This window comes from Myxocyprinus asiaticus, chromosome 4, assembly GCF_019703515.2.
Source record: "Myxocyprinus asiaticus isolate MX2 ecotype Aquarium Trade chromosome 4, UBuf_Myxa_2, whole genome shotgun sequence".
Taxonomy (NCBI): domain Eukaryota; kingdom Metazoa; phylum Chordata; class Actinopteri; order Cypriniformes; family Catostomidae; genus Myxocyprinus; species Myxocyprinus asiaticus.
The window spans coordinates 23,332,135-23,358,848 of NC_059347.1; the positions used below are offsets into that span (position 1 = coordinate 23,332,135).

The 26,714-nt window shown below is 38.2% G+C and overlaps 1 protein-coding gene across 2 annotated transcripts in view; it reads left to right on the forward strand.

Annotated features, from left to right (window-relative positions):
• The window catches only part of LOC127432277 (cotranscriptional regulator FAM172A homolog), a 221,560-nt gene that overhangs the window by 136,206 nt on the left and 58,640 nt on the right, over nucleotides 1–26,714 (forward strand). The window contains exons 9-10 of one of the 2 annotated variants that reach the window (XM_051683180.1): nucleotides 8,924–9,040; nucleotides 24,204–24,288. In XM_051683180.1, the coding sequence (XP_051539140.1) occupies nucleotides 8,924–9,040; nucleotides 24,204–24,288 (202 nt within the window). Of the gene's footprint in view, nucleotides 1–8,923; nucleotides 9,041–12,110; nucleotides 13,749–24,203; nucleotides 24,289–26,714 lie in introns of those variants that run through there. The other variant, XM_051683183.1, reaches the window with a different exon arrangement.

Consider the following 26,714-nt stretch of genomic DNA (forward strand, 5'->3'; position numbering starts at 1 on the left):
GATTAAAGTGCAGGCCATTTCTATGCCCTTTACTCTGCTTGCTTTTATGTTTTTTTCTTTCTGATGACAAAAACTTTGTAAATGTTATGTCTGGCCATTGTTTAAAACAGATGTAACAGTTACTGTAAATATCCAAACATCTAGACAGTTAATATCTGTTTGCAGTTTAGCTTTGTATTTCATGTTTTAGCACAGTGGTTCCCCACTGTTGTCTGTTCTTAAAGGGTCATGAACAGAAGGGGAAAAAAACAAGACTTAATGCAAATAATAAAATGCCTAACCATAAACTATATGGTTTTATGCCCCAATAAAACTAACCATATAATTGCAAATAGTTAGTGTTGCAAAAAACAGTAAATAGGCTTATCAAATTTTTAAAGGGTGGAAGAAAACTCATCCCATATTTTGTTGGCCATACATCCATTTAAACTCTACAGTAATGTGGCGCTACTTCATCTGCCACATGGTAGAAGCTTGCCGAATTGGGCAGATGCCAACATGGTCAAGAAAATTCGACCCATGACTACTTTAAATACAGGTTCACTTGCAGCTAAGGATAACAGGTTTATGCCGCTACAATTTGTTTTGTTTGGTGTCCCATCAGCTGCCAAAATCAAGAAACCGTTAAAATCCAAAAGACATTTAGAAATCAAAAATGTCATTTCTTAGATTTATCCTTTGTCGTGTTAAAAAGTTGCCTATTGTTGGCCGGTGCAGTTTGTGGTAATGTTATTAAATTTCAATGTTTCATTTTACTTGTACGATAAACAATGTTGGTGCTATTTTGGGTCACCACTGATGTCCAGTGAAAATCTGGGTCCTGAAGCAATGCCAGTTAAGGACCACTGTTTTAGCATATCTTGCCATATCAGGATCATATTTGGTGGTTTAATATGTGGGAATAAATACTTAAGTCTAAGCATCTTTTATTAATATTCTGTCCATCGTGACCCTATAAGGATGTCATATTAATTATGAAGTTTTGTGTACTTAATGTTCATCCAAATAATCATACTTTTATCATTGTGTGTACTCTACACAGCTGTATTTCTGTCAGATATGCACTCTGCTCTGCTAGTTTGTCTCAGCGCTCTGACTGCGAGTTGGGCTTTCCTGTAAACACTTCGGGCAGCCTGACCCCTGTCTCTCCAGCCGTCTGCCTGAACTGGCCCTCACCTCCCCCGGCTGACGAGGCCCAGCCTGTACGTGTCAGTGGGCGTCTGAGTTACGACAGACCCTCGTCTCCCTCTTTGCTACATCCTTCACTCTCACTCTCTCTGAGAGTCCCTCATTCCTCCAGTTGGGAGAGTCAATGATCCAAAACTCTGTTAAAACAGGGTCAGCCCCACGTGTGCACTTGGTGTCAGTTTAACCTGCTCAAAAATACTTACGGCTATTATTATAGCTTATAAATCATTAAGAAAGTTTAATTATACGAAAATTTCATGGTGAAAATGTGCAGGGTGACACATGGGAAAGAGAATTTAATGGGCCAGCAAATCCCAGCGCAGAGAAGGGAAATATTGAGGTTAGCTTTCTATTTTATGGCACTGCCGAAAGGCACAGGGAGACACATAGATGGGTTTTGCCCTGTTGATATGTACGGACACCCCACATTTGAAATTCTGCCCCATTTCAGCGCACTCTGCAGTTTCATAAGTGATGAAGATGTTGCGTGATTACACCTTGAACCATTCTTCCTTAAGTAAAATCTCCCCTAATTAACACAAGAATTTAATTAGCTGCCGGGATTTAATCTGTCTTTGGGAGACATCAGCTTGCCAAATATTAATGTTGGGAACTTTTTTTGTGTGTTGTTTTCTATCATTTTTTTCTATTGTACTTAATAACTGAAGGTTGCTGAGGAGTAATGTATTCAGATGAATAGCGATGTCATAGTCATGCTATGGAAATATAGATAAATATGATTGGTTTCTGCTTTTAGATTTAATAGGGTTTATCAAAAATATAAGGTTCCCAGGACCATGGAAATATCATGGAAATGTAAAATTGCGATTTCCAGGCCTGGAAAAGTCATGGAAATAATCTTAAAAAATTTTGGAAATTTCTATTGTCAATATAGTATTAACTAGGTATATTTATCTCTAAAATTGAATCAGCTAGAAGTAGTTCTTTGTTAGTGCAATATTTCTAAAATTATTTTTAAATGTCCTTATCTAGAAATCACAAACCACTAGATTATGGAAAATTTTTAATTAATCGGTCAAAAGGTGTGGGAAATTTTGTATAATATAATTGACCTTTTGGGAAATTATAATTGTCATTTTAATAATATTTTTAGGAATAAGGAGTAAAACTAGTAGATCATCCTAAATTTGAAGCAGTGGTCTATGACCAATTCACAAGTATGGAAAACTAACAACTGCCCACCAACAGTTGTGGACTGCTGAATGAGCCGCACTACATGTGAAGATACAAACAAAGAGTATAGACACAAAAGAAGTGTTTGCAATGATGATACGCACACCCACATTTGTCGGTACAGTGTGCAGACTCCGCTCTCTCTACGGGGTGCAAGGCGTTGCAGAATCAATGCTGAACTAGTCCAAAATGAGGGGCCCCATCAGCCTTTTATCATCCAAACCGGGTCCTCTCCTCATGGGCCCTGTGCCAGGCACAGCTGCTCAGGGGTCCCTCTTTCTCTGATGAGCACAAAAATACACACACACACACACACACACACACACACACACACACACACACACACACACACATGTTGGTGCAGTTATCCTTATGAGGACTCTTCATAGACATAATGATTTTTATACTGTACGAACTATAGATTCTATCTCCTAAACCTAACCCTCACAAAAAACTTTATGCATTTTTAAATTTTCAAAAAAACATCATTTAGTATGTTTTTTTAAGCGATTTGAATTATCGGGACACTAGAAATGTCCTCATAAACTACATTTATAGCATAATACCCTTGTAATTACCAGTTTGTAACCTAAAAAATGTCCTCGTAAACCACCCAGACATGCCCACACACACTAGTGCATTGTATCTGTATGTCTGACTCTCTATCAAGATTTTTTTATGGCATGTTAGATATTTTAAGTGCAAGCACCCTTGCCTCACTGCACTAAAAAACTAGACCCCCTGTGAGTTAGTTCACTACCTTTACAACTACTTATCATTGCACAAAGATCTACCACACCTTACAAACAGGCATAAGAGGCTATTGAAACCAAACGTGTTATGTCCATCTGCAGTTTTTCAATCGATTTTGTATGAAAATATGTCCTAAATGGACGTATTTGACCATTGCGTAGCGTCTCACTGTCTCGCATGTCTTCTGTAGGAGTGCCATGTTTTTTAATCTAGTATGTCTACTAGAACTTCAGCTGTTAAGAGGCTCCTGCACCCTTTAATATCTGTTGTGCTGCTTCTAGCTTTTTTAATGCAAGAACTTGTTCTGTCTGAATTGCCCCTAATTTTCAGGTCAGTGTCATTCAGATCTCAAAGAACTGCAAGCTTCAGGAGTCGCCTGTGTGTGGCCTTGATTCGACAGTGACTGATGCCCAACTGCACCCCATCCCTGTGCCCCCTTCACTTGCTCTTTTACTCATCCTGCCCTCGTGTTTTCCTCTGTCCTCTTTGTTTTCCACGAGTGCAAGCTCGACACAGCACCGCTGCCTTTCCTGGCATGCCGCTCCTTATCCTCTAGCTTTTGTTTCTAGTAGGTGTCAAACGCTCACCGCTTGTGCTGTGTCAGTAAATATTTACCGGCTTCCTTTTCCTTGCCCGCCTTTGCTGACGTGTGTATGTGTCTATGTGTGTGTGTCTGTCTATATAGTGTTGCCTGCTTGCTCCACAATGGTCCACTGATACCCCACTATCGCACAGACTTTCCGGGACAACACATGGGACGTTGCCATCCTTTGCACATGTGGCGTTCTGCTCAGCCACAGGAAGTATTGGAGGAAGTTATTGCTGCTCTCTCTCACTTACAAACTGGCATAAATCAAAACTTGGCCATTGGATGCCATTTACGCCTATAAATGCATGTGACTTTGGCCGCACACATATTCAGTTAATGTACTCTTGGCTGGATGCTTGCAAGGGTTAGATATGTCCAAACCAACACACACGCTGCCTCCCCAGGGCCTCATAGTGTACTTTCCTTCCTGCTTCAAAGACAAAGGCCGGGCAGGCACTGAGGCCAGGGCTTCAAAGCAGGGGAAGGTGCGAGTGTAGTCTCTTCCTGTGCAGGGTGTTGGAGCTCCAGGGCAGCTGCCACTGTTATCTTAACCCAAGCAGGGGGCCCAAGGAATGAGGGCTGGCCTGTGCCCTCTGGACCTGCAGAATGAAGAAAGGCCTCAACTTTCTTTAGTGCCCCTCTTGGTTCCACAGGTCAGTTGGTCTTAGTGGGGTCAGCACAAATCTAGTGAAGGACTCTCTGATTTAGTTTTGTTTGTCAATGATTAATTCAAAATATCCCTCCAGCCCATAATGAAGCACTGTTTCTACTAGGGATGGGTCACAATGGTCGATTAGGCAGTAACGCATTACATGTTCTTTTGGGTGTGGCTCGCAACGGCCGACCTTTGGTAACACAGCACTGTTCCTACTGGGGATGGGTTACAATGGTCAACTTGTCACCCAACAACTGATCAGTCGGCTGGTGTGTCAATTTTTTTTTATTATTATTATTATTTGTATGTATGTTTTTGTGGATGTGATATTCTTAGTGCCAATGCCGATTAGGACATTGGCAGCGCTCTGTGATGTACGTAGCTGTTAGACAGTTTTCATGGTGAAAACCTCTTGGAAAACGTAATTTTATTTTAAATTAATTAAATTTGTACCCTTTTAAGCACTGCTAGTAAAACCATACTTTTACAGACCGACATCAATGGCTGCTGTGTTGCATCTCATAATTTTCAAAACGTGTCTTTGAGACCCCTGCATTCTGTTCCATTCCAGTGTGCTCTGCTTTGCTGTTTTTTTTAACACAAGAATACCCCCCACCCAGCTCCTTAGAAACATGTCTGATTGGGGTCAGTTGAACTTGAAGCCAGCCCAATAACAGGGCTCTCTTAAAACTTAATTGTTGGTCAGGCAACCTACACACTAGCCGATTTTGAAAATGTATGGTTTTGCACATCCTTAATTTCACCATAGCAGAAAAAGTAGGATGGATATTATGGGCACATCTGATCCGACAACTCTGTTTGGTGAATATACTGTATATGTTGGCCAAGACATACTGCTTTTGCATGGGTGTGCATGCATGCTGCTGTGCTTGCTGTGCATGATGATCAGTGTTGGCTCTCTCTCGCTGGTCATTATTGAACATTTAATCAATCAAATATTTAAGCTTCATTTTACCACACAGTGGGTTGTCCAGATTATGGTAGAAGTTTGGATGCATTAGTCTGGACTAAGCACCGATGCTAACAGCATGGCTTCTTCTGGATTCACTTGCATGCGTTAGTGTGTGCATTCACACTGTCTTTCCTCACCGTGATAATTGCCGCTTTTTTCATGGTGCTATTTGTTGGTAAGCACGTTTCTTTTTAAAAGCCCATGTTATTTATTTATCTCTATGCTACTTTATTCCTCCCTTATTCTTTTGGCAATGTGTTGAGTGCTCCCCCCCCCCCCCCCGCCTCCAGGGACACCATTGTGGATTACCATTCAGTTCTCACCTAATTATCTGGTGACTTGCACTGGCTTTGACACGTAATTATCAAAGCCCTAAATAATTTTCTTATTGCTTGTGTGTTTTCATGGAAGTCTTATGGAGAGTGTTCGCTTTGGCCGCCACAACGGCTGAAATGGTGGCGTATTTATCGCCACATGAGAGTGCCCCCCCCCCCCATGTTATCCGTAAACTCTCCTCTTTGCGCGTGTATGTGTGTTTCACACTGTTTTCTTTTCGAGGGGAAAATAAAGCGCTTCCATTGCGGTCAGCTTCATTAAAGAAAATGCGATTTCCAACAACTGAATTTGAGGCAATTAGCTCACTTCGTGACGTGAAGCCACTTAAAGTGCTAAATGCTGTATTTTACAGTAGAGGTCACTGAAGAGGTCAAACAGTGAGACAGAGAGGAGAATCGGAGGGAGGGGGAGGAGGGCATGGAAATATGACAGCGGGTATTTTGTCCTCATCAGCTAAAGGAAAGGACCATTTCAGCTGGTCTGAAATCATCCTGGTGTCTTTAATTGGGTGTCTACTGATTGGTGTCTCTTAGCAACTAGGGCATATAAGAAACTGCAATGAGAACGATGGATAAAGAGAAAAGACTCAATAAGGCTCATCCAGAGATACATTGAAAGGCAGCTTTCAGAGGTTTCTCATTGGCTGACCCTTTGACACTGATTGAAAAAATGCCATGACTGACCACTTACCTCAGCATTTTCAGCATCACATAATATAAACAATATTTAACAACAAACAACTTCTGTCTTTGAATGGAGTTGCAGTGACTTTATTACAGTGATTTCAAGCCAGCACTGTATTGATATTCCTCAAACATTCTGGTTAGGGATTTGTTCTAAACAAACGGCTTCATTCATTTCAGACTTGTTTTTAGACAATTTCAGCTTCAGATGTGCTATCTTTTTTGATCTGTTGTAAACTATAATTTTGAAGAAGAAATCAAAGTCTACATGAAATCAAAATTGACTGTGTTTACTTTGTTAATGCACAGTTCATTTGTGCACATTATTCTGAATTAAACATTTTTGTCTTGTATCAAAATATATTAACTTTTTGGATGATCATGAATTCTCCTTATTGTGATTAGTCTTGTCTTAAGGTTTACCTATGTTAAACTTAAACACTGTTCTTTTGTTGCCTTGCAAACACTGGTATTTTTGTCAGGAAAAGTAAATCTAGTTTATTTAATTTTGCTGCTAACACACTTGTCTTGAACATTATGGAGCAATGTTTTCATTTCATCTCTGAGGCTAGATGTCATCTCTGTCTCTTGCCCTCCTTCCTCATCTCTTCACTTCTTCCGTCGTCTCTCCTCCTCATGCCAGATGCTCAAGTGCAAAGAAAAGGGCAGGAGTGAGATAGCAAATGTTTCAACATCTGTCTCTGTTGATTTTAGTGCAACAAGTACTTCCACATGTTTGCTTTTTCTTTGCGCTGTTTCTGGGCAGGAGGTTGATGAGCACAGCTGCCCGGCTTCTTTCTTTTATGGGTATAGACCAGCTGAGAGAACAGCTAACGTAGTGTTATAATGCCTCAGCTAATGTACGGAAGAATGTAGATTACGAGTGTTTTAAGGCTTTGGTCCCGTGCGTGCTGTCGCTCACTTTTCTTGATTGGCCAGACAATAAATTATTTATTTGTTCATTGGCTTGTATGTTCTTTTAATAATTTCATTGCTTTGCTGTGCCCGTAGGGCATTTTGACTTGAACATAGTGAGAGTTTACAGGGAAGGGCTCTCTGAAGTCAGTGTCTGTTATGTGTGTGTGTGTGTGTGTGTGTGAGACAGTTGTAGACAGCGCGTGTGGAGCACATAGGCTGTCACCGAAGGACATCAGTCAGAGAAGCGTAATGGTGAAAATCTAATACATATGTTTCAGTTTTCCCAGCGGAGAACATCACAGATTCACACACATCAAAGCTACTCTCATTCATTTTACCCTTCATATCCAACACCCATGTTTACTTTGAGGTTGTGTTTACATGATTTTGTCAGGCTGTCTGTCATGACACGAGAACATTTATGTCATTATATACCATTACAGTCTTTTATGTGATAAAATATTCATGCTTAACGTTTCCATTTTAGCATTACAGGCTTCCCACGACCATGGAAAACTTAGAATTTTGATTTCCAGGTCTGAAACAGACATAAAAATCAATAAGAGCTTAAAAGGTCATGGCAATTTTTATGGTCAGTATGTATTTTTCTGATTATTTTCAGCTTTAAAATATTGTATCGCTCTTTCTGAGTGCAATCTCTATACACCAAATAAATAAATAAATAAATAATCCTCATAAAGGGATCACAACTGACTAGAAATTTTTTTTTTAAATAAATTGGCCAAAAGGTGTGGGATCCCTGGCATTAACATTATGATATGCCTCAATTGGCTCTTTTTTATATTTTCAGACTTTTTCACATCCACATTTATCTAGAAAATGTTTACTTACCTTTCCAAAGTTCGAGCACTGTATTATCTGACACTTTTAGTAGTTTTTAAAAGGTTGGATTTGCTGGCCTCTTGGGTATCATTGAAACAGGAAGACACTTTAGCCCCACATGTGAGTCTTTCAGTCAGTTAATGTATGTGTGTGTGCGAGCCACCATGTACTTCGTCCCCTTTTTCTTTAAGAGGATGCTCCTGAGAAAAGCTTATCAGCGGTGTGATGTATTAGTCCTTAGTGCCTTAATAGATTCCATGTATCTCTATACAGTCCCTTTAATTTAAATGGGCTCTGGGAATGTATTAAAAATGACTATGGACACTTTGATGTAGCACCAGCCTAGGTGTACCTCCTGTAAAATGGATCACATAAAGTGATTGTTGACCTATTGTTGTCAAAATGGCCTCTTTTCTCTAGCCGTTTATCTTGAATAGAATAGTTAGTGTGACAGGCTAACTCCTGTGGATTGGACACAATCTAAAATTTATTTTTGAAAAGAGATTAACATGATTCAGTGAAGGTGTCGAATGGTAATTCCATGGTAATTTGATATATATACCATGATACTATATAATTGCCATAATCATGTACCATGATATTTACATGGTAATCCAAGGGATAGTTCAAAGAATACCATGGTACATCAATGAAAATCAAACATCTTAAACCAACCTACTGTAAAATGGTTTGCTGGTCTTTTTTAAAAAAAATTCAAGGATAATCCTGTAGCTTTTTGTTGAGACACTGATAGCATATGCTATTTACTAATGTATCTCTTTTCCACTCAGATGATTCAGCGGGAGCCTGAAGTGAAGAATTGTGTTCGTGCAGTGGCCATGACTGACTCTGTCCATAACGTCTGGCACCAGGAGGCCAATAAGTCCATTCAAGATTGGCTCAGAGAGGTACACCCATCCTCATGATGTTCCATTTACAACGTTTTCCAAAACCTTGATTGTACCGAATAACAGCATCAATACAGGCTACACAACTCCACTTAAACACCGTGGCATTTCATTCAGTGAGCAGATACACTCCCGAAGCAGGAGTCACAGAAAAGCCAATAGTTTGTTTTTCATCCCGCACTCTTGTTTGGCTGTTTGTGCAGATGTCAATAAGAAATCAAAGCCAAACGCTGCCACACGCAGACGGACGCACTGTTAGTATGTCAGTTTTATTTAGTTGCTGCCCTTTCGGCGGTGACCTCAAGTCCAGAGACAACACCTGGGAACACTCAATATGCACATAAATATGAGAGAGCGGATCCCAAGCCAGGGCTACAGGGGAGCCAGCCATGCAAATGCCAAGTGCAAACACACTATCGTCTGTCGCCCGCTCTCCCCATGAACAGCAGACCACCCAGACCACCAGAAGAAATGTCTTTCATTCTTTTGTCTCTGCTGATCTGCTTTGCTCTGTCAGATGTTTGCTCGCCTTTTGTTTGCCTTTGTTTTGTTGATTTTTTTCTTTTGTAGTTTCTCTTTTGGTTGTGATCTCCCTTTTCTTTCCATCTTTTTCATCCTGTAAAGTCAATCTTTCTTTCTTTCTTTCTTTCTTTCTTGCTTGCTTGCTTGCTTTCTTTCTTGCTTGCTTTCTGGCTTTATTTTTTCTTGCTTGCTTTCTTAGTGTGTCATTCTTGTGGCAGCTTTACTTCAAGGTTGCATTGGCCTTCTTCTGCAAGTAGATGTATTGTTGAATGCAATGGTGACAATATGGTATAACTGGAATGTTAAGTGATTTTGACGTGTAATTTTTACTCTCAACAATATATTCATCAAAAACTTTACTTTTTGGACCCTCAAAAGAGGGCGACAAAAATCTTCTCCCTTATACATTCCAAAGGCCTGATGCACACACACTATTGATAATGGCAAAAGAATAGACTTTGTATACTGGCACACACACAGAGTACTGGCTTACATTTAGGACACAAAAATATTAATTTGTCATGGTGGCTGATTAACTCAGACATGGTCGAGCATTATATTTAATTGATTTTCACTTTTAATAATTGAAGCCAGAGGGTAGAATCTCACTTCAGCAGTGTTAAAGTCACTGTTTCAGTTCTCTTGTGTCACCCGTTAAACCCAAAATCTGTTATATTTCTGCAGGAATTGGAGTTGTGTTAAGGTGCTCTGCTTTCTCACTGCCTGTGTCTCCCTCGTAGACCTGCCTTTAATCAGGAACATGGCTCAATCCCTTTAATAGTAACTTCCATAGCAATCATGATTCGGACATGCAGGTTTGAGATCAGTGTTTCTGGTCAGGCAGGCATCTCTGTGAGGTTTTGTTGCAGGTGAAGTGCCGTTCCTTGCAAAAGACTGAGGTCTTTCTTGCGGGAGGGTGATAATTCCCCCTTCTCATCCTGAGGGAGGTGGAAACGAAGGGATGAGAGCCTAGAATTGGAGGGCTTTTCAGGACGAGAGCACAGTAGGACAGGTGATGTGGTGATAATGGGTCAGACTAAGGGCTTGAGTGGGGGAAGGTAAGACAAGGAAAAGACAGACATAAACAGAGCAACCTGAAGGAGGATGAGAGTCCCCTGGGAAGCAGCAGTATATACTGAAGGGGAAAAACACAGAGAGAAGATCTCATATGAAAAAGAAATATGGGAGAAATAGACATGGGTAGAGAAAAGACTTATCCATTATCCATGAGATTACCAGCACTAGCTGTGAAGAGGGATGTTTGAAAGGTTTGGGTCCATGGTATGCTGCTGCGATGGAAAGAGAAAGTACTCTAAAAAGCCCAAAATATGTCCAGGAATGAAACACACTAGCACTTAACCTATCATTAATCGGTAATTAAAGTAACTCAATCAGTAGCCTTTAACCCAAACATGCAGAGAGATGCATAAATGGGGTGTTTTGCTTTTAGAGTGCTGTGGGTCAGTTGCGGTATACAGTAACCTGTCACTTTTTATCGCTCATCTGCAGTTTGACGGAATCACACCTGCTCATCCTGCCCACTGCTGTTATTGAAAATGAATTGTGTCCTAGTGGGTAATGGTATCCAGGCACCATTTCAAGGCATTAAAGCACCTCATCTTTGATCCTGCCTAGTGCACATGTGAATCAGTGTCTCCACTATTAGTTATTTTTTCTAAGAAAAAATAATGCTATTTTACAGAAAACATTGATTTCCTGGTGTACAGAACACATTTAAGTAACAGTTATCTAGTTGATTGTTTTTCTCTTGTTTTTATTTGCATATGCAGCTTTGAAATTATCCAAACGTAAATAAAACTGACTTTCTTACAGTATTTTGTGACATTTGGATTACATTAGTGGTTACAATTTTAAAGGGACAGTTCTTCTAAAAAGGAAAATTATGTCATAATTTAATTACCCTCATGTCAATCCAAACCTGCATGAATTTCTTTCTACAATGGAATCAAAAGGTAAATTAAAAAAATCTTTGTTATAATTACATGTTGCCTATTTGGTCAATGAGGCCAATGAGGTTTGATATTTCATTTTGAAGCACTTTCTATTCATTGCACATTGTGATCGTTTCTCTTCAGAACACTTCGAATACACAGTAGTGCATGATTTGAATATGTTTACTGTGGGGGTTTTGTGTGTACTTTTAGAAGCTTGACAGATCAGAGTCACTATTCTTATACAGTATTTAGTGTTGTCATGATACCAAAATATCATTAGTCAGTACTGATACCAGTGAGATTTCACGGTTCTTGATAACAATTTCGATACCACAGCAAAAATATGTTAATATTGTAATGCGCTATTGAACACACTCCTTTATTCACACTCCTTAATTTAATGTAATCATCGAAATTGTGTTTTATCAAATTAATTAATAAAACTTTTAACAAATGAAAATAGAAGAATTACTTTTGAACATATTGCATTTTTCTCCAAACTTTTATTCAGTACAGCAGCTCTCTTGCCACGTGTGTCTATCTCTCAAACTGGTGTCTCCTGCTCCCCTTTATCTTTCTCTCCCGCTGATTAGTTGAGTCAGCGCCGGCCGTGCACCCTCATGGCCCGGCCACACCCTCCTCCTCGTCACGGTAATCTTCTGTGGTCCATGGAAAAAGAAAAAAGTCATACAGGTTTGGAGCGACAATAGGGTAAGTAAATAATGACAGAATTGTACATTTTTTGGAAAATACTATAAGTATTTAGTAACATTAAGTAATTAATTAATTGGAAATTAACACTATGGAAATTAAGACCCACCTCCAATGAAGAGAAAGAGATTAAAAAATAAAGAGCATTTTGCTGGATCAGATGACATTTTGCACATCATGAGAATAGAAGGCTGACTGACAATATTTGCCAAACATATGGGGGGGGGAATGACATTCAGAAGTTCTCAGGTGCATTCAGTGTCTATTTGCTGCATGGCACATGACAACATGTTGATCAAGATACAGTGGTTGATGTGTAATACGTCACAGCGTGATCAATGCTCATTGAGCAGAATAGAGCATGTGAAAGGGCAGGTAAAAGATAAGAGGTCAGGCACAGGGATATTTAATAACTGCATGCAGGTAGGAGAGAGCTCTCTCAGCAGGATCCAACACCTGTCTTCCATTTACCTTCTCAAACTGGGCCATTAGGAGACCGCTTAGAGTCCCACCATGCTCCCGCACCCCATCTTCCAGCCCAGAGGAGCCGGGAATACTACCACCATATGGCCTTGATTAATGCTGATGAGTCTCGCCGTAGACGATTATCGCTCATTTGTGTCCGTTTGTCATTTTTCATTTTGTGCGCCTTCAGCTATGATGGGAGTTGGACATGTTGCAGAAATGGTTTGTGGCTGACCGTTCCATGCACATTTATTGCAAGTTCACATCACCTGCAAAAGCTACCTGAGGAATCTACCTAAGACTCTTTTTAAACAGTATTGAAGAAGTTTCCATGTACGCTGGCTGCTTTTACTCCACTATCTGATCCAACTTATCCATTTTTCTTATTTTTTTCTTTCTTATGATTGTTAAAGAAGTTCATACATAAGCACATTTTGTATGTTTAAAATACTAATTTCAAGCCTTTAAGCATATGCCTTTAGATCAAACAGTTTTTAAGATCATGAGAAACATGTCAAGTGTTTCCAAACCTCTGACTGGTAGTGTATGTCGTTTTTGTAGTTGCCTTAGTTAAATGCAGCACCAGAAGAAAAGAAGGCTATTACCTAGGGCTGCTCGATTATGGCAAAAATCATAATCATGGTTATTTTGGTCAATATTGAGATCATGATTATTTAACACGATTACTCATTGACTTAAGAAACATCATGCATTTATTGAGCTTTTAAAAAAAAAACTTGTCTTTTTAATAGTGGATTTCCTTGAACTTAAAATGTAAACTGTACTGGGTAGGGGAGGAGACTATTGTCATATGGTAATTATTTATGTTACATATGGTAGTCAAATAAAGGAAAGCATCCATCACCATCATTGACAGCATGGGTGCTCACTTCTGTAGAATATGATCTGCTGTTTCATCATGTTATTGCAAGATCTACTATGTACAATAAAGGCTATACATGATAACGATACCAAAAGTTCTGTAGTCGGTAGTGAGATTTGACGATTCCCAATACCAGCTTCAAAACCACAACAAATGATAACACTAGCTAATATGTTAATTATGGAAGAATGGTTTCAAGTTCTTAAGTAATTATTTAAGACTAGTAAAAAGGTCAGTAATAAAATAACAATAAAAAAATAGCAATGAATAGAAATAGATTAAAAATAATCTAATAAAAAATACATATTAAGAAAATGCAGTGCTTTTTAACAGCTTTAAAAGTTTTTAACAGCAGTTTCAAGTATTCAAGTAAACATTCAGAATGAAATGCAACATAAAACTACTACTGGTCTTCAGTGTATGATTATAACATTAATACTTTTAAAAAGCTACTAAAGTTACCCAGTCAAGAGCAGTGAGTGTTTTCTCATTTTCTTGTTCCAGTTGTTTGATTATTATGACACACTAGACAGCAGCAGGTCTATTAGCTTACATTTATACTTACAAGTCCGACATTTTAATACAAATCCGCTTTTTTCTCCACTGTTTACGTTCACTTTAGATATCACTCACTGTGTTTACATGAATACCTCACCAAGAAGGGTATTTTGGTGGAATTTTGAAATGTATTTGACCATTTAGGTGTGCATTAGCGTGAGCATTTTCGGAACACGTGCATGTTCAGCACATACACATACGCCGCCTGTCAATCAAACAGGGCACAGTTGTTAATAGATCACTAGCGAATTATAAAATTACGTGCTCTGGATTACTTTCAACAGCAGAATAAGAATATGAACTTTCTAATGAGTGACACAGGCCTAGACATATCACAAATACTGGCGGTTATTTTTTTCGTTATTGATGTTTTAATCAGTCTGCTTGTCTGGTTGGGCAAGTAAAATTCTCTTTCATTTGCCCCTTCAAAAATCCACTTGTCCCAGACAAGCAAACAAGCATTAATGTCGAGCCCTGATTAAATATTGTATTCAACATTCTCCAATAACAATTTTTTCTTCTGCAGTATAGCTCCTAAGTAAATGTACTTTGTTTTAAAGGAATGTTAGATATTATTTTGAAAAACAAGCCAAAAACGTATTTTGTTCCAGTGTATAATGGGCTAAGACTACACTCTATCACCTTTATGTTCACTTCGATCCATATTTAACTCACAAAAAATAAACGTTCTCTTCTTAATGGAGCTGCATATCGCCGATTTTCTTCATGATAAGATACACACAGTGAATGTGACACATATTATGATTCACTACATCGCGAGACATCACGTTATAATCTAGCTGCAGCAAACGCGCACAAATAACGAGTGTCCCCGAGCCAGAGTGTGCATCAGCCGGGAGAAGATTAAATCTCTTCCCCGGTCACTTCACACAACTCATAGATGCGGCGCTGACCTCACAGAGAAATGCCAGTTTCTAAGTTTATTTTCTTAACCCGCTTCCTTATTATTTGAACTTTAATAAAGGATGCTTTAAAGATATAATGCTGGGGTGTTTCCTTGCGAAACAGAATGTGGCACAATAAAAGTTTTATCTCAATTATCTTGTTTTCATAATCGTTGGAAGCCAAAATCGTAATAAAAAATAAAATTTGATTAATCGCCCAGCCCTACTATTACCCTCAAGGAAGAATAGGGAAATGCCTAAATTAAAGTCTGTTTCCCTCTACCAGATGACAAACAAAAGATTGAAAGCATATTAATTCATATCCAATTTGTCTAATTAATTCTTGCTCGTCCTTCTTTTATCAGACACTTTTACTAAATGCTTTATAAACTAAAGGACCATATTAAAAGGATATATAGGGATTAAATGTTGTCCGTCAAACATTTTGATGCTAATCAAGACAGCCACAAACTATCAGATACCACCAAAAAGGTTGGACTGCTTCCAAGACCTGGATCTAGATCCTCTCCCAAAAAATCCTTCTACCATTCTTGATATATTATCTGTTCTTTTAAAGCTATGTCATCCTCTTACATAGTGGCCTTGGCCTTCTGTTTCATCTAAAACTCTTCCCAGTGCATCAGCCAGCCTTGACAAATCTGTTGAAGCCTCTTCCATCCTCCCAACCCGCCTCTTTGCCACTCACTCTGGCTGGAACTCCGGTCTTTGAAATTCCTGCTCTTGCTTCCAGCCCAGCTGACATCTTTCTCCAGACGGCATGAATTAAGATTGTACAATAAGACACTTGATGCAGCAGACAGGGAGCGCTCCTCTCACTGGCCAGGCTCCATGGTGCACAACTAGGGCAGTAGGAATTCTAAAAATACACAATGCATGCCTGTTCATTCCAATGGCAGTTGTCTTCTCCCCCAACCCAGGCACACAGACGATTGACAGGATTAAGAGAGGAGAATAAAGACAAGAGAAAAGAGAGAACTCCAAGGCAATGACAGAGGGCATTTATATGACTTTACCACCATGCAGCATCTAAAGAGAATATATAAATAACATGGATGACATCTCAACTCCATATCAAAGCCATAATTGAACTGTTAAGTGCTGAAGATATGGACAGAGTTGATGTTGTTTGTTGCTGGTTTCATATTAGCAAACAGTAACCACTCTAACCACATTTCAAGCCTTTTTGTTAAATAGCCAATACACATAAGACCACACATCAACCAAATTCTATATTAATTGGCCAAATGTATATATCTACAATACAATGCCAAAAGAGTAGAGTATATTTTCAATGAAAATGCTAGATTGTATGTGCATTTGCAATTAAAATTCCACTCTAAGTGCTGCATCTACAATTGTGTACATTTTCAATAAAACACCAGTCTTTAATGTACAATAGATTACACAGCATATGTACAAGAGTGTATATATCTACATTAACAATAGCAGTGTTTCTGTCTACAACAGAATATGCACTACCGGTCAAAAGTTTTGAAACACTTACTCATTCTTTATTATAATTTTTGTATTATTTATTTTTGTATTCTTTTTTTTCTTCACATTTTAGAATAATAGAATAATGGAACTATGGGAATTATGTTGTGACTTAACAAAATCCAAAATAAATCAAAACTGTGTTATATTTTAGCATCTTCAAAGTAGTCACCCTTCGCCTAGAATTTGCATTTTCAAGGCTTTGGATATATTTTATATCCTTTTCCATCTTTATAAAGTTCCATTACCTTGTTACACAGGTCTTTTGACAGTTCTTTTCTGCTCACCATGGCTCAGTATCTAGCCTGCTCAGTGCATCCACATGAGAGCTAACAAACTCATTGACTATTTATACACAGACACTAATTGCAATTTAAAAAGCCACAGGTGTGGGAGATTCACCTTTAATTGCCATTTAAACCTGTGTGTGTCACCTTGTATGTCTGTAACAAGGCCAAACATTCAAGGGTATGTAAACTTTTGATCAGGGCCATTTGGGTGATTTCTGTTATCATTATGACTTAAAAAGGAGCCAAACAACTTTGTGATAATAAATGGCTTCATATGATCACTATCCTTAAATAAAAGATAGTTTTGTTTGCCAAAATTTCCAAATTTCTGCCAGGTTATGCAAACTTTTGAGCACAACTGTATGTATATATATATATATATATATATATATATATATACACTTAGACTGTTGAAGTCATTAAAACTCATTTTTTAACCACGCCACAGATTTCATATTAGCAAACTATAGTTTTGGCAAATCGTTTAGGACATCATCTTTGTGCATGACATGAGTAATTTTTCCAAAAATTGTTTACAGACTGATTGTTTCACTTTTAATTGACTATATCACAATTCCAGTGTGTCAGACGTTTAAATACACTAAGCTAACTGTGCCTTTAAGCAGCTTGGAAAATTCCAGAAAATTATGTCAAGCCTTTAGGTAATTAGCCAATTAGCTTCTGATAGGCTAATTGGAGTCAATTGGAGGTGTACCTGTGGATGTATTTTAAGGCCTACCTTCAAACTCATTGCCTCTTTGCTTGACATCATGGGAAAATCAAATGAAATCAGCCAAGACCTCAGAAAAAAAAAATTATGGACCTCCACAAGTCTGGCTCATCCTTGGGAGCAATTTGCCTGAAGGTACCACGTTCATCTATACAAACAACAGTACGCAAGTATAAACACCATGGGACCATGCATCCATCATACCTTACAGGAAGGAGATGCATTTTGTCACCTAGAGTTGAACGAAGTTTGGTGCAAAAAGTGCAAATCAATCCCAGAACAAGAGCAAAAGACCTTGTGAAGATGCTGGAGGAAACAGGTTGACAAGTATCTATATCCACAGTAAAACAAGTCCTATATCGACATAATCTGAAAGGCTGCTCAGCAAGGAAGATGCATGGGGACAAAGATCTTACTTTTTTGGAGAAATGTCCTCTTGTCTGATGAAACAAAAATGTAACTGTTTGGCCATAATGATCATCGTTACATTCGGAGGAAAAGGGTGAGGCTTGCAAGCCGAAGAACACCATCCCAACTGCGAAGCATGGAAGTGGCAGCATCATGTTGTGGGGGTGCTTTGCTGCAGGAGGGACTGGTGCACTTCACAAAATAGATGGCATCATGAGGAAGGAAAATTATATGGATATATCGAAGCAACATCTCAAGACATCAGCCAAGAAGTTAAAGCTCAGTCGCAAATGGGTCTTCCAAATAGACAATGACCCCAAGCATACCTCCACGACTAAATGTCAGGAATTGTGAAAAATTGAGTTTAAATGTATTTGGCTAAGGTGTTTGTAATATATATATATATATATATATATATACTCACCAATCACTTTATTAGGAACACTAAACTAATACTGGGTAGGGCCTCACTTTGCTCTCAAAATAGCCTCGATTCTCTGTGTCATGGATTCCACAAGATTTTGGAAACATTCCTTTGAGATTCTGGTCCATGTTGACATGATTGCGTCATGCATTTTGTGCAGATTTGTCAGCTGCACATTTTGCTCCGAATCTCCTGTTCTACCACATCCCAAAGGTGTTCTGTTGGATTCAGATCTGGTGAGTGGGAAAGCCACTGAAGAACAGTTATCTTCATATAACCAGTTTGAGACTATATATATATATATATATATATATATATATATATATATATGCACATATACAGTGCTGTGAAAAAGTAATTTCCCCCATCCTTATTTCTTCTGTTTTTTTTACTTTTTTATTTTTTTTATTTTAAAGGTTATCTGAGTAAACACAAAATACAATTTTTAAATGATCATTTTATTTATTGAAGCAAAAAAATTATCCAATACCAACTGGGCCTGTGTGAAAAGTATTTTCCCCCTTAGTTGCTAAATCCCCAAATCTATTAAACTGCATTCATAATGGGGGTCAGCTGGAGTAGACACAACCAGGCCTGATTAATGCCAGCCCTGTTCAGTCAAATCAACACCTAAATGGAAATTTTCAGTAGCATGAAGTTGGCTAAAAGGTCTCACCCAGTACCACACTATGCCAAGGTCAAAAGAAATTCCAGAATTGATGGGGAAAAAGATGATTGAAATACATCAGTCTGGGAAGGGTTTCAAAGCAATTCCAAAGGCTCTGGGACTCCAAAGAACCACAGTGAGAGCCATTATCTCCAAATGGAGTAAATTGTCACAGTAGTGAACCTTCCCAGAAGTTGGAGCTGACCTTCCAAAATTCCTCCAAAAGCAGAGAGATGTCATAAAAAAAAGCCAAGGACAATGTCCAAGGAACTGCAGGCCTCTGTCCCATCAATAAAGGTCACTTTTCATGACTCCACTATCAGAAAGACACTGGCCAAAAATGCCATCCATGGAAGAGTGGTGAGGCGATAACCACTGCTAAACAAGAAGAACATTAAGACTCGTCTGAATTTTGCCAAAACACACCTTGATGAGCCTTTTGGGAGAATGTTCTGTGGACTGATGAGTTGAAAGTGGAACAGTTTGGAAGACAGGGTTCCCGTTACATCTGGCATAAATTAAACACAGAATTCCACAAAAAGAGCACCATACCTATGGTCAAGTATGTTGGTGGTAGTGTGATGGTGTGGGAATGCTTTGCTGCTTCAGGGCCAGGGTGACTTGCAATAATTGAGGGAAACATGAATTCTGCTCTCTACCGGAAAATCCTAAAGGAGAACATCCGGTCATCAGTCTGTGAGTTGAAGCTCAAGCACAACTGGATTATGCAGCAAGACAATGATCCAAATTATAGGAGTAAGTGCACCTCTGAATGCCTCAAAAGTAGCTAAATTAAAGTTTTAGAGTGGCATAGTCAAAGTTTTGACTTGAACCCGATTGAGATGCTGTGGCAGGATCTTAAACGGGCAGTTCATGCTCGAAAATCCTCCAATGTGGCTGAACTAAAGCAGTTCTGCAAAGAAAAGTGTGGCAAAATTTCACCACAGTGTTGTGAAAGACTGGTCTCCAGTTATCGTAAGCATTTGGTTGCAGTTGTTGCTGCTAAAGGTGGGACAACCAGCTTTTAAGTTTAATGGGACAGTTTTAACATGAGTGATATAGGTGTTGTATAACTTCTTTGCTTCAATAAAAATATATATATTTGAAAACTGTATTTTGTTTACTTAGTCTGCCTTTATGTTATATCTCAGTTGAAGATCTAAAACAATTTAGTATGAAAAATACACACAAAAAAAATAAGAAATCAGATCAAATACTTTTTCACAGCACTGTATATATACACACTGGTGGCCAAAAGTTTGGAAAAATATACACTGTTTTACTGTTTTGGAAGGAAATTAGTACTTTAATTCACCAAATTGGCATTCAACTGATCACAAAGTATAGTCAGGATATTACTGATGTAAAAAACAGCACCATCACTATTTGACAAAAGTCATTTTTGATCAAATCTAGACAGGCCCCATTTCCAGCAGCCATAACTCCCAACACCTTATCCTTGAGTAATCATGCTAAATTGCTAATTTGGTACTAGAAAATCACTTGCCATTATATCAAACATAGATGAAAGCTATTTGGTTCGTTAAATGAAGCTTAACATTGTCTTTGTATTTATTTTTGAGTTGCCACAGTATGCAATAGACTGGCATGTCTTAAGGTCAATATTAGGTCAAAAATGGCAAAAAAAGAAAAAGTTTTCTCTAGAAACTCATCAGTCAATCATTGTTTTGAGGAATGAAGGCTATAAAATGCTTGAAATTGCCAAAAAAACTGAAGATTTCATACAAAAGTGTACACTGCAGTCTTCAAAGACAAAGGACAACTGGCTCTAACAAGGACAGAAAGAGATGTGGAAGGCCAGATGTACAACTAAACAAGAGGATAAGTATGTCAGGGTCTCTAGTTTGAGAAATAGATGCCTCACATGTCCTCAGCTGACAGCTTGATTGAATTCTACCCGCTCAACACCAGTTTCATGTACAACAGTAAAGAGAAGACTCAGGGGTGCAGGCCTTATTGGAAGAATTGAAAAGAAAAAGCCACTTTTGAAACAGAAAAACAAAAAGAAAAGGTTAGAGTGGGCAAAGAAACAGACATTGGACAACAGATCATTGGAAAAGAGTGTTATGGATCTTAAACCCATTGAGCTTTTGTTGGAATCATCTAGACTGTAAGGTGTGTGAGAAGATGCCCTCGACAAGCCAGCCACATCTATGGCAAGTGCTACAGGAAGTGTGGGGTGAAATGTGTAATGAGTCAGAGTCGGACACAGAGTGAAGATCCATGTGCAGAGTTTAATAATAATCGTAGTCAAACAGGCAGAGGTCAAAACCAGGTAAGCTATCCAGGCAAAGTAACAAAACAAAGACAGTAAACAAAGGGGTAATCCAAGGGACAGGCAGTAATCAATAACAGGAAGACAGTAGATAACAATAATGCTCAGAAATGCAAGACAACGGGGTGAATTGGCAAGACTTCGCAGAGAGGTGTGGTGAGAGCAGAGTTTATATACACAGAGAGTTGATTAGTGAATGAAGATCAGGTCTGAGAGTCAATGGCAGGAAGAGGGGGATTCTGGGAAGTGTAGTCCAGGTGAGATTAGTACTCAGGGGAAGGGGATCTTGTGGGAACAGATCGAGAGGATATGACAAAATGTCACCTGAGTATCTGGACAAACTGACTGCTAGAATGCCAAGGATCTGCACATATGTCATTGCTGCATGATTTTTTGATGAGGACCCTTTGAAGTAGTTCAAGAAGTTGTGAAAAATGTTTCAAATTGTAATAGTAATTTTTCACGTTATTAATGTCCTGACACTACATTGTGATCAGTTGAATGCCACTTTGGTGAATAAAAGTACCAATTTCTTTCCATAAGAGCAAAATCTGTAAATTATTTCAAAATTTTGGCTGCCAGTGTGTTTATATATATATATATATATACACACACACACACACACACACACACACACACACACACATTGGTACTTTTATTCACCAAAGTGGCATTCAACATCACAGATCCTTCACCAGGTCATCTAATGGTTAGACGGAAACCTGGAGAGGCCTTCAATGCAGTGTCTCACACCCACTGTGAAATTTGGTGGAGGATCGGTGATGATCTGGGGGTGTAGGACGCATGAATCAAGCCACATACAAGGTTATCCTGTATGAAAACTTGCTTCCTTCTGCTCTGACAATGTTCCCCAACTATGAGGATTGGTTTTCCAGCAGGACAATGCTTCTTGCTGCACAGCCAGGTCAATCAACGTGTGGATGGAGGACCACTGGATCAAGACCCTGTCATGACCTGCCAAATCTCCAGACCTGAACCCCATTGAAAACCTCTGTAATGTGATCAAGAGGAAGATGGATGGCCACAAGCTATCAAACAAATCCGAGCTGCTTGAATTTTTGTGCCAGGAGTGGCATAAAGTAACCCAAAAGTGTGTGTATATATATATATATGTATATATATATATATATATACACACACTCTACTGGTCAAATGTTTTGAAACACTTGACTGAAATGTTTCTCATAATCTTAAAAATCTTTTGATCTGAAGGTGTATGCTTAAATGTTTGAAATTAGATTTGTAGACAAAAGTATAATTGTGCCACCATATTAATTAATTTAATTATAAAAAAAAATTCTTTTTTTTTTTTATTTAAAAAAAAAGTTTTTGAAATGGATGACTTGGACCAAATAATAAAGAAAAGCAGCCAATAAGTGCCCAACATAGATGGGAACTCCTTCAATACTGTTTAAAAAGCATCCCAGGGTGATACCTCAAGAAGTTGGTTGAGAAAATGTCAAGAGTACATGTCTGCAAATTCTAGGCAAAGGGTGACTACTTTGAAGATGCTAAAATATAAACAGTTTTGATTTATTTTGTATTTTAACATAACATAATTCCCATAGTTCCATTCATGTTATTCCATAGTTTTGATGACTTAACTTTTATTCTAAAATGTGAAAAAAATTATAATAAAGAATGAGTAAGTGTTTCAAAACTTTTGACCGGTAGTGTGTGGGTATATATATATATATATATATATATATAATTTGCTTGTGAATTGATCTTGTCTTAGACCGTCATCTACTGGATCTCACAGTTTTAAAAGTATTCAGGACAACGACTTTTAACTCAGACTTTTTACGTGACCGAATCATTTACATAATTTTTTTTCATACATTTATTTATCAATACACACATTATGAATTTACCAAGTATGCCATTAGCAAAATTATGCATGTCCCTGCACTGTTGGCTAAACACACACGTAGTCCAGGCCGGGTGGGTGTGTGGTGACCCTTGAAGTGCCACAGGGCTCAGAGGTGAGGGAGGTTGACAGGCTGAGGTGTGATGAGACTGGGATGTGTGTGTTTGTGTGATTGTCTTTTGTGGGGTGTCCAGGGTGGTGGGATCGTCCCTCTCCACTCTGTCATGGGAGGGTTGTCTTGGGAGTTGGTTTGATAGCATTGTGTTTATGTTTGTGTGGCTATCTGTCTGTCTTTCTGTCTGTGTCTGTGCATATGGAAGGGCGGGTCACAGTTCCCTCAGCAGTGGTAATGGCTGACAGTGCTATGTCTGTGAAAGTAAACAACCCTAGATAAGCAGCGCTTCACAAGGACGCCAGCTGCAATACGCTAATCTCCCTTAAATTTCTCTGTCTTCTATTCAGCTTGTTATATCTTATCTCCAGACCCCTCTTTTCCATGCATGCCTTTGGAACTATTTTTCAACTCTATCTATACAGTGCAATTGTTTCCATGATATACATTCTGCCAGTATACACTAAGCGAAAACATAGCATTTCAGTATTAGCTTAAGTGCATGATCATTTCCTCAACCTCACTTGGTTAATTAGACAAGCTAGGTAAAAAAAACAAAAAACATGGCTAATTAAACCTTTTCTGGTGGAACACAAACGCATCTTAATGAAGAGTGAGGCGAGAGGTGACGTCTCAGATGGCTACGCTGATGGCATTGGATGGTTGGCGAGGTCACTAGGCAGAGCACTCACCTCTGGGAGGGCCACTAGTGGTGTGCCTACTCCTGACCATCTAAAAACAGTTGGAACTGTCAGTTTGAGATGTCTCTAAATTTCCTAATTGCTTGCTCCTGTCTCTCTCTTTGTCTCCTTCTCCCTTTCCTCCTCACAGCACTGCTGTAACTGGGTGTCGAGTCCTGAGCCCCTGGACACTCTGGTGGACCCCATGCTTACTGACTGCCCTCGTGTTTCAGCAGGTAGGTGACCACATCTGCTCACGGATCACCTTTCACCTATCTTAGTCACGCTCTATAAACTCACAATCACTCTTTTACTTATTAGATAGTTACCAAATCAATATTCAGGATATGTTAGCACTTAACAGCATGCCAAATTTAAAATAAATTTAAGACCCCCTCTGGGCAAAATTTGTTGTGCTGCTTCAGATATCCTGGTGTCTGTAAATGTCAAATGGACATTAACTTTTTTTTTTTTTTCTTTTTTTTGTGCGGTATGACTTTTTTTTAAGAACAAATATATAATGTTACTGTAGAGTACTTTAGATGGAGTTTTGCATGTAATACCACAGGACAGTTTAAACTGAGTGGCCTTTTTATAGCTTTAAAGACCCATCAAGATATAATTTGCATTGCATAAATTCAAAACACTAATGCAAGCAACAAAATCAAAATAAGAGTTCCACTCTGCACTATAAGTTAAAACTGAGATAAAAAAAAATTATAATAATATAAGAAGCAACTCAGTATTGTCCTGGGCTGCGTTTCCCGATAACGATTGATTTTTGCGGTTAAGAGCATTTTCTACGAGCAATTTTACAAACGTTCGTTATTTTTTATGAGCGTTTCTCAAAACTGCACTTAACATGAACATGTGAGGATGCGCTTTAAGTGCTACTTAAGAGAGACACTGTCCATAAACGTGAAGAGCTGAAATGTGACCGTATTGTGCTGCCCGTCATTGCAACTTCATTATATTTGTTGCGTAACTTTAAAAACATTTGTAATGTACCTCGCTGGAAATATAAAAAAATATTTCTTAAATGTACAACTTCACCACATAATTGCATTTTGTTTTGCAATTGTTTTGTGCAGAACGATATATTTCTTTTACACAAACACTGCTTCGTTCATCAGATGTGCCTTTTAATCTTTCGTTTTCAAAATTTGCTCTGTGGGTCGATATGAAAGCTTCCAGGATCAGTGAAGACAGCGGATGCCTTGTGTATGGTCCTGGTAATGACAAGCATTAATTGAATATAACGAGGTTCACCGTGTTATTGCGGAGCACAAAATAAGGAGATGCGTGGAAGCTGCGCTTTAGGGATATTCACCAATCAAAGGGAGATCTGCTCTTTACTCCCAAAGTGATAATGGTAACAGCAATGCTACACAACATGTGCGGTACTACACAACATGTGGTGCGGGCGAGAGTGCCCTTAGGTGTCAGAGAGGAAGAGGAGACGAGGATGAGGAGCCAATATAATGTACGTATATAATTTTCATGCACGGCAGCAAGTTATTAATTTTTCTCCTTCTCTCTCTGATTGTAATTTTTACAATTCTCTGCAACAATCATCCCACCACTTTATTGTTACCAACTAGTCCACAAATAACCTTTATTTGTTTACTTATTAATTTATCTGTTCATCCAATATTGACTCAGCATTTTATGCATTCATTATTATTATTATTAATATTATTATTATTATTATTATTATTATACTTTTCGGTTAAAAAAATAAATAAAATGTATGTATACTGATATTAAATGAGCATAAAGTGTAGCTATAGGTGTTTAAATTGTATTAGGTGTAATTTCACGTTTGTCCTGCAGGTGTCTTCATAAGTTTGTGTCCTTACAATTTTCTTAGCGCTGTACGATTACTTCAGAGCACTCCTTAATCTACAAGCATTTTCAATTACTACTTAAATTAGGAGGCTTTTGGGAAACAGGCCACAAAACTAAGACGAATCATAAGATGGATTCTACGATCTATTTAGGCTTACGATGCTTTTGGGAAACGAGGCCCTGGACTTCATGGCTTTGGTCCCAAGTCAAATTCAATAGGTATGTCCTTAAAATCATAACCTTTTTTTTATTAATCATAATTACATAATTATAATTATAGTGTCATCTTTGAAGACCATTATTACTATTTATTTTTTTTTATTTTTTTTAAACAAAATAATGATTCAATAATAAATTATTTATTTGCTTTTCATCACTGGTGACCTACTAGGGAAGGCTATATTTCCATACTCCACTCAAAATGTATAAAATAAAAATCATTGTGTGCTTATTTTTTATCTTTCTTATTCTTTATCAGAAATCCTAGTAAAATACAATTTTATATATATATATATATATATATATATATATATATATATATATATATATATATATATATATATATATATATACAGTATATGTTAATAATGCATCATTGTTTCCCAGTTTCCCATAGTGTGTCTTGTTTAGTTGTTCTTCTGACCTTGGTTGTTTTTAATATATTGAGGCATGTCCTCAATTCCAGATTACAGCTATAATCTCTAATCCAGAGCAGGGAGATGATGAGGTTGACCTAGACATCACCCCTACACTAGAAGAGCTGTTCAATCTTTGACTTGAGTTCATGAGATGACAATTGACAATTTTATAAAAT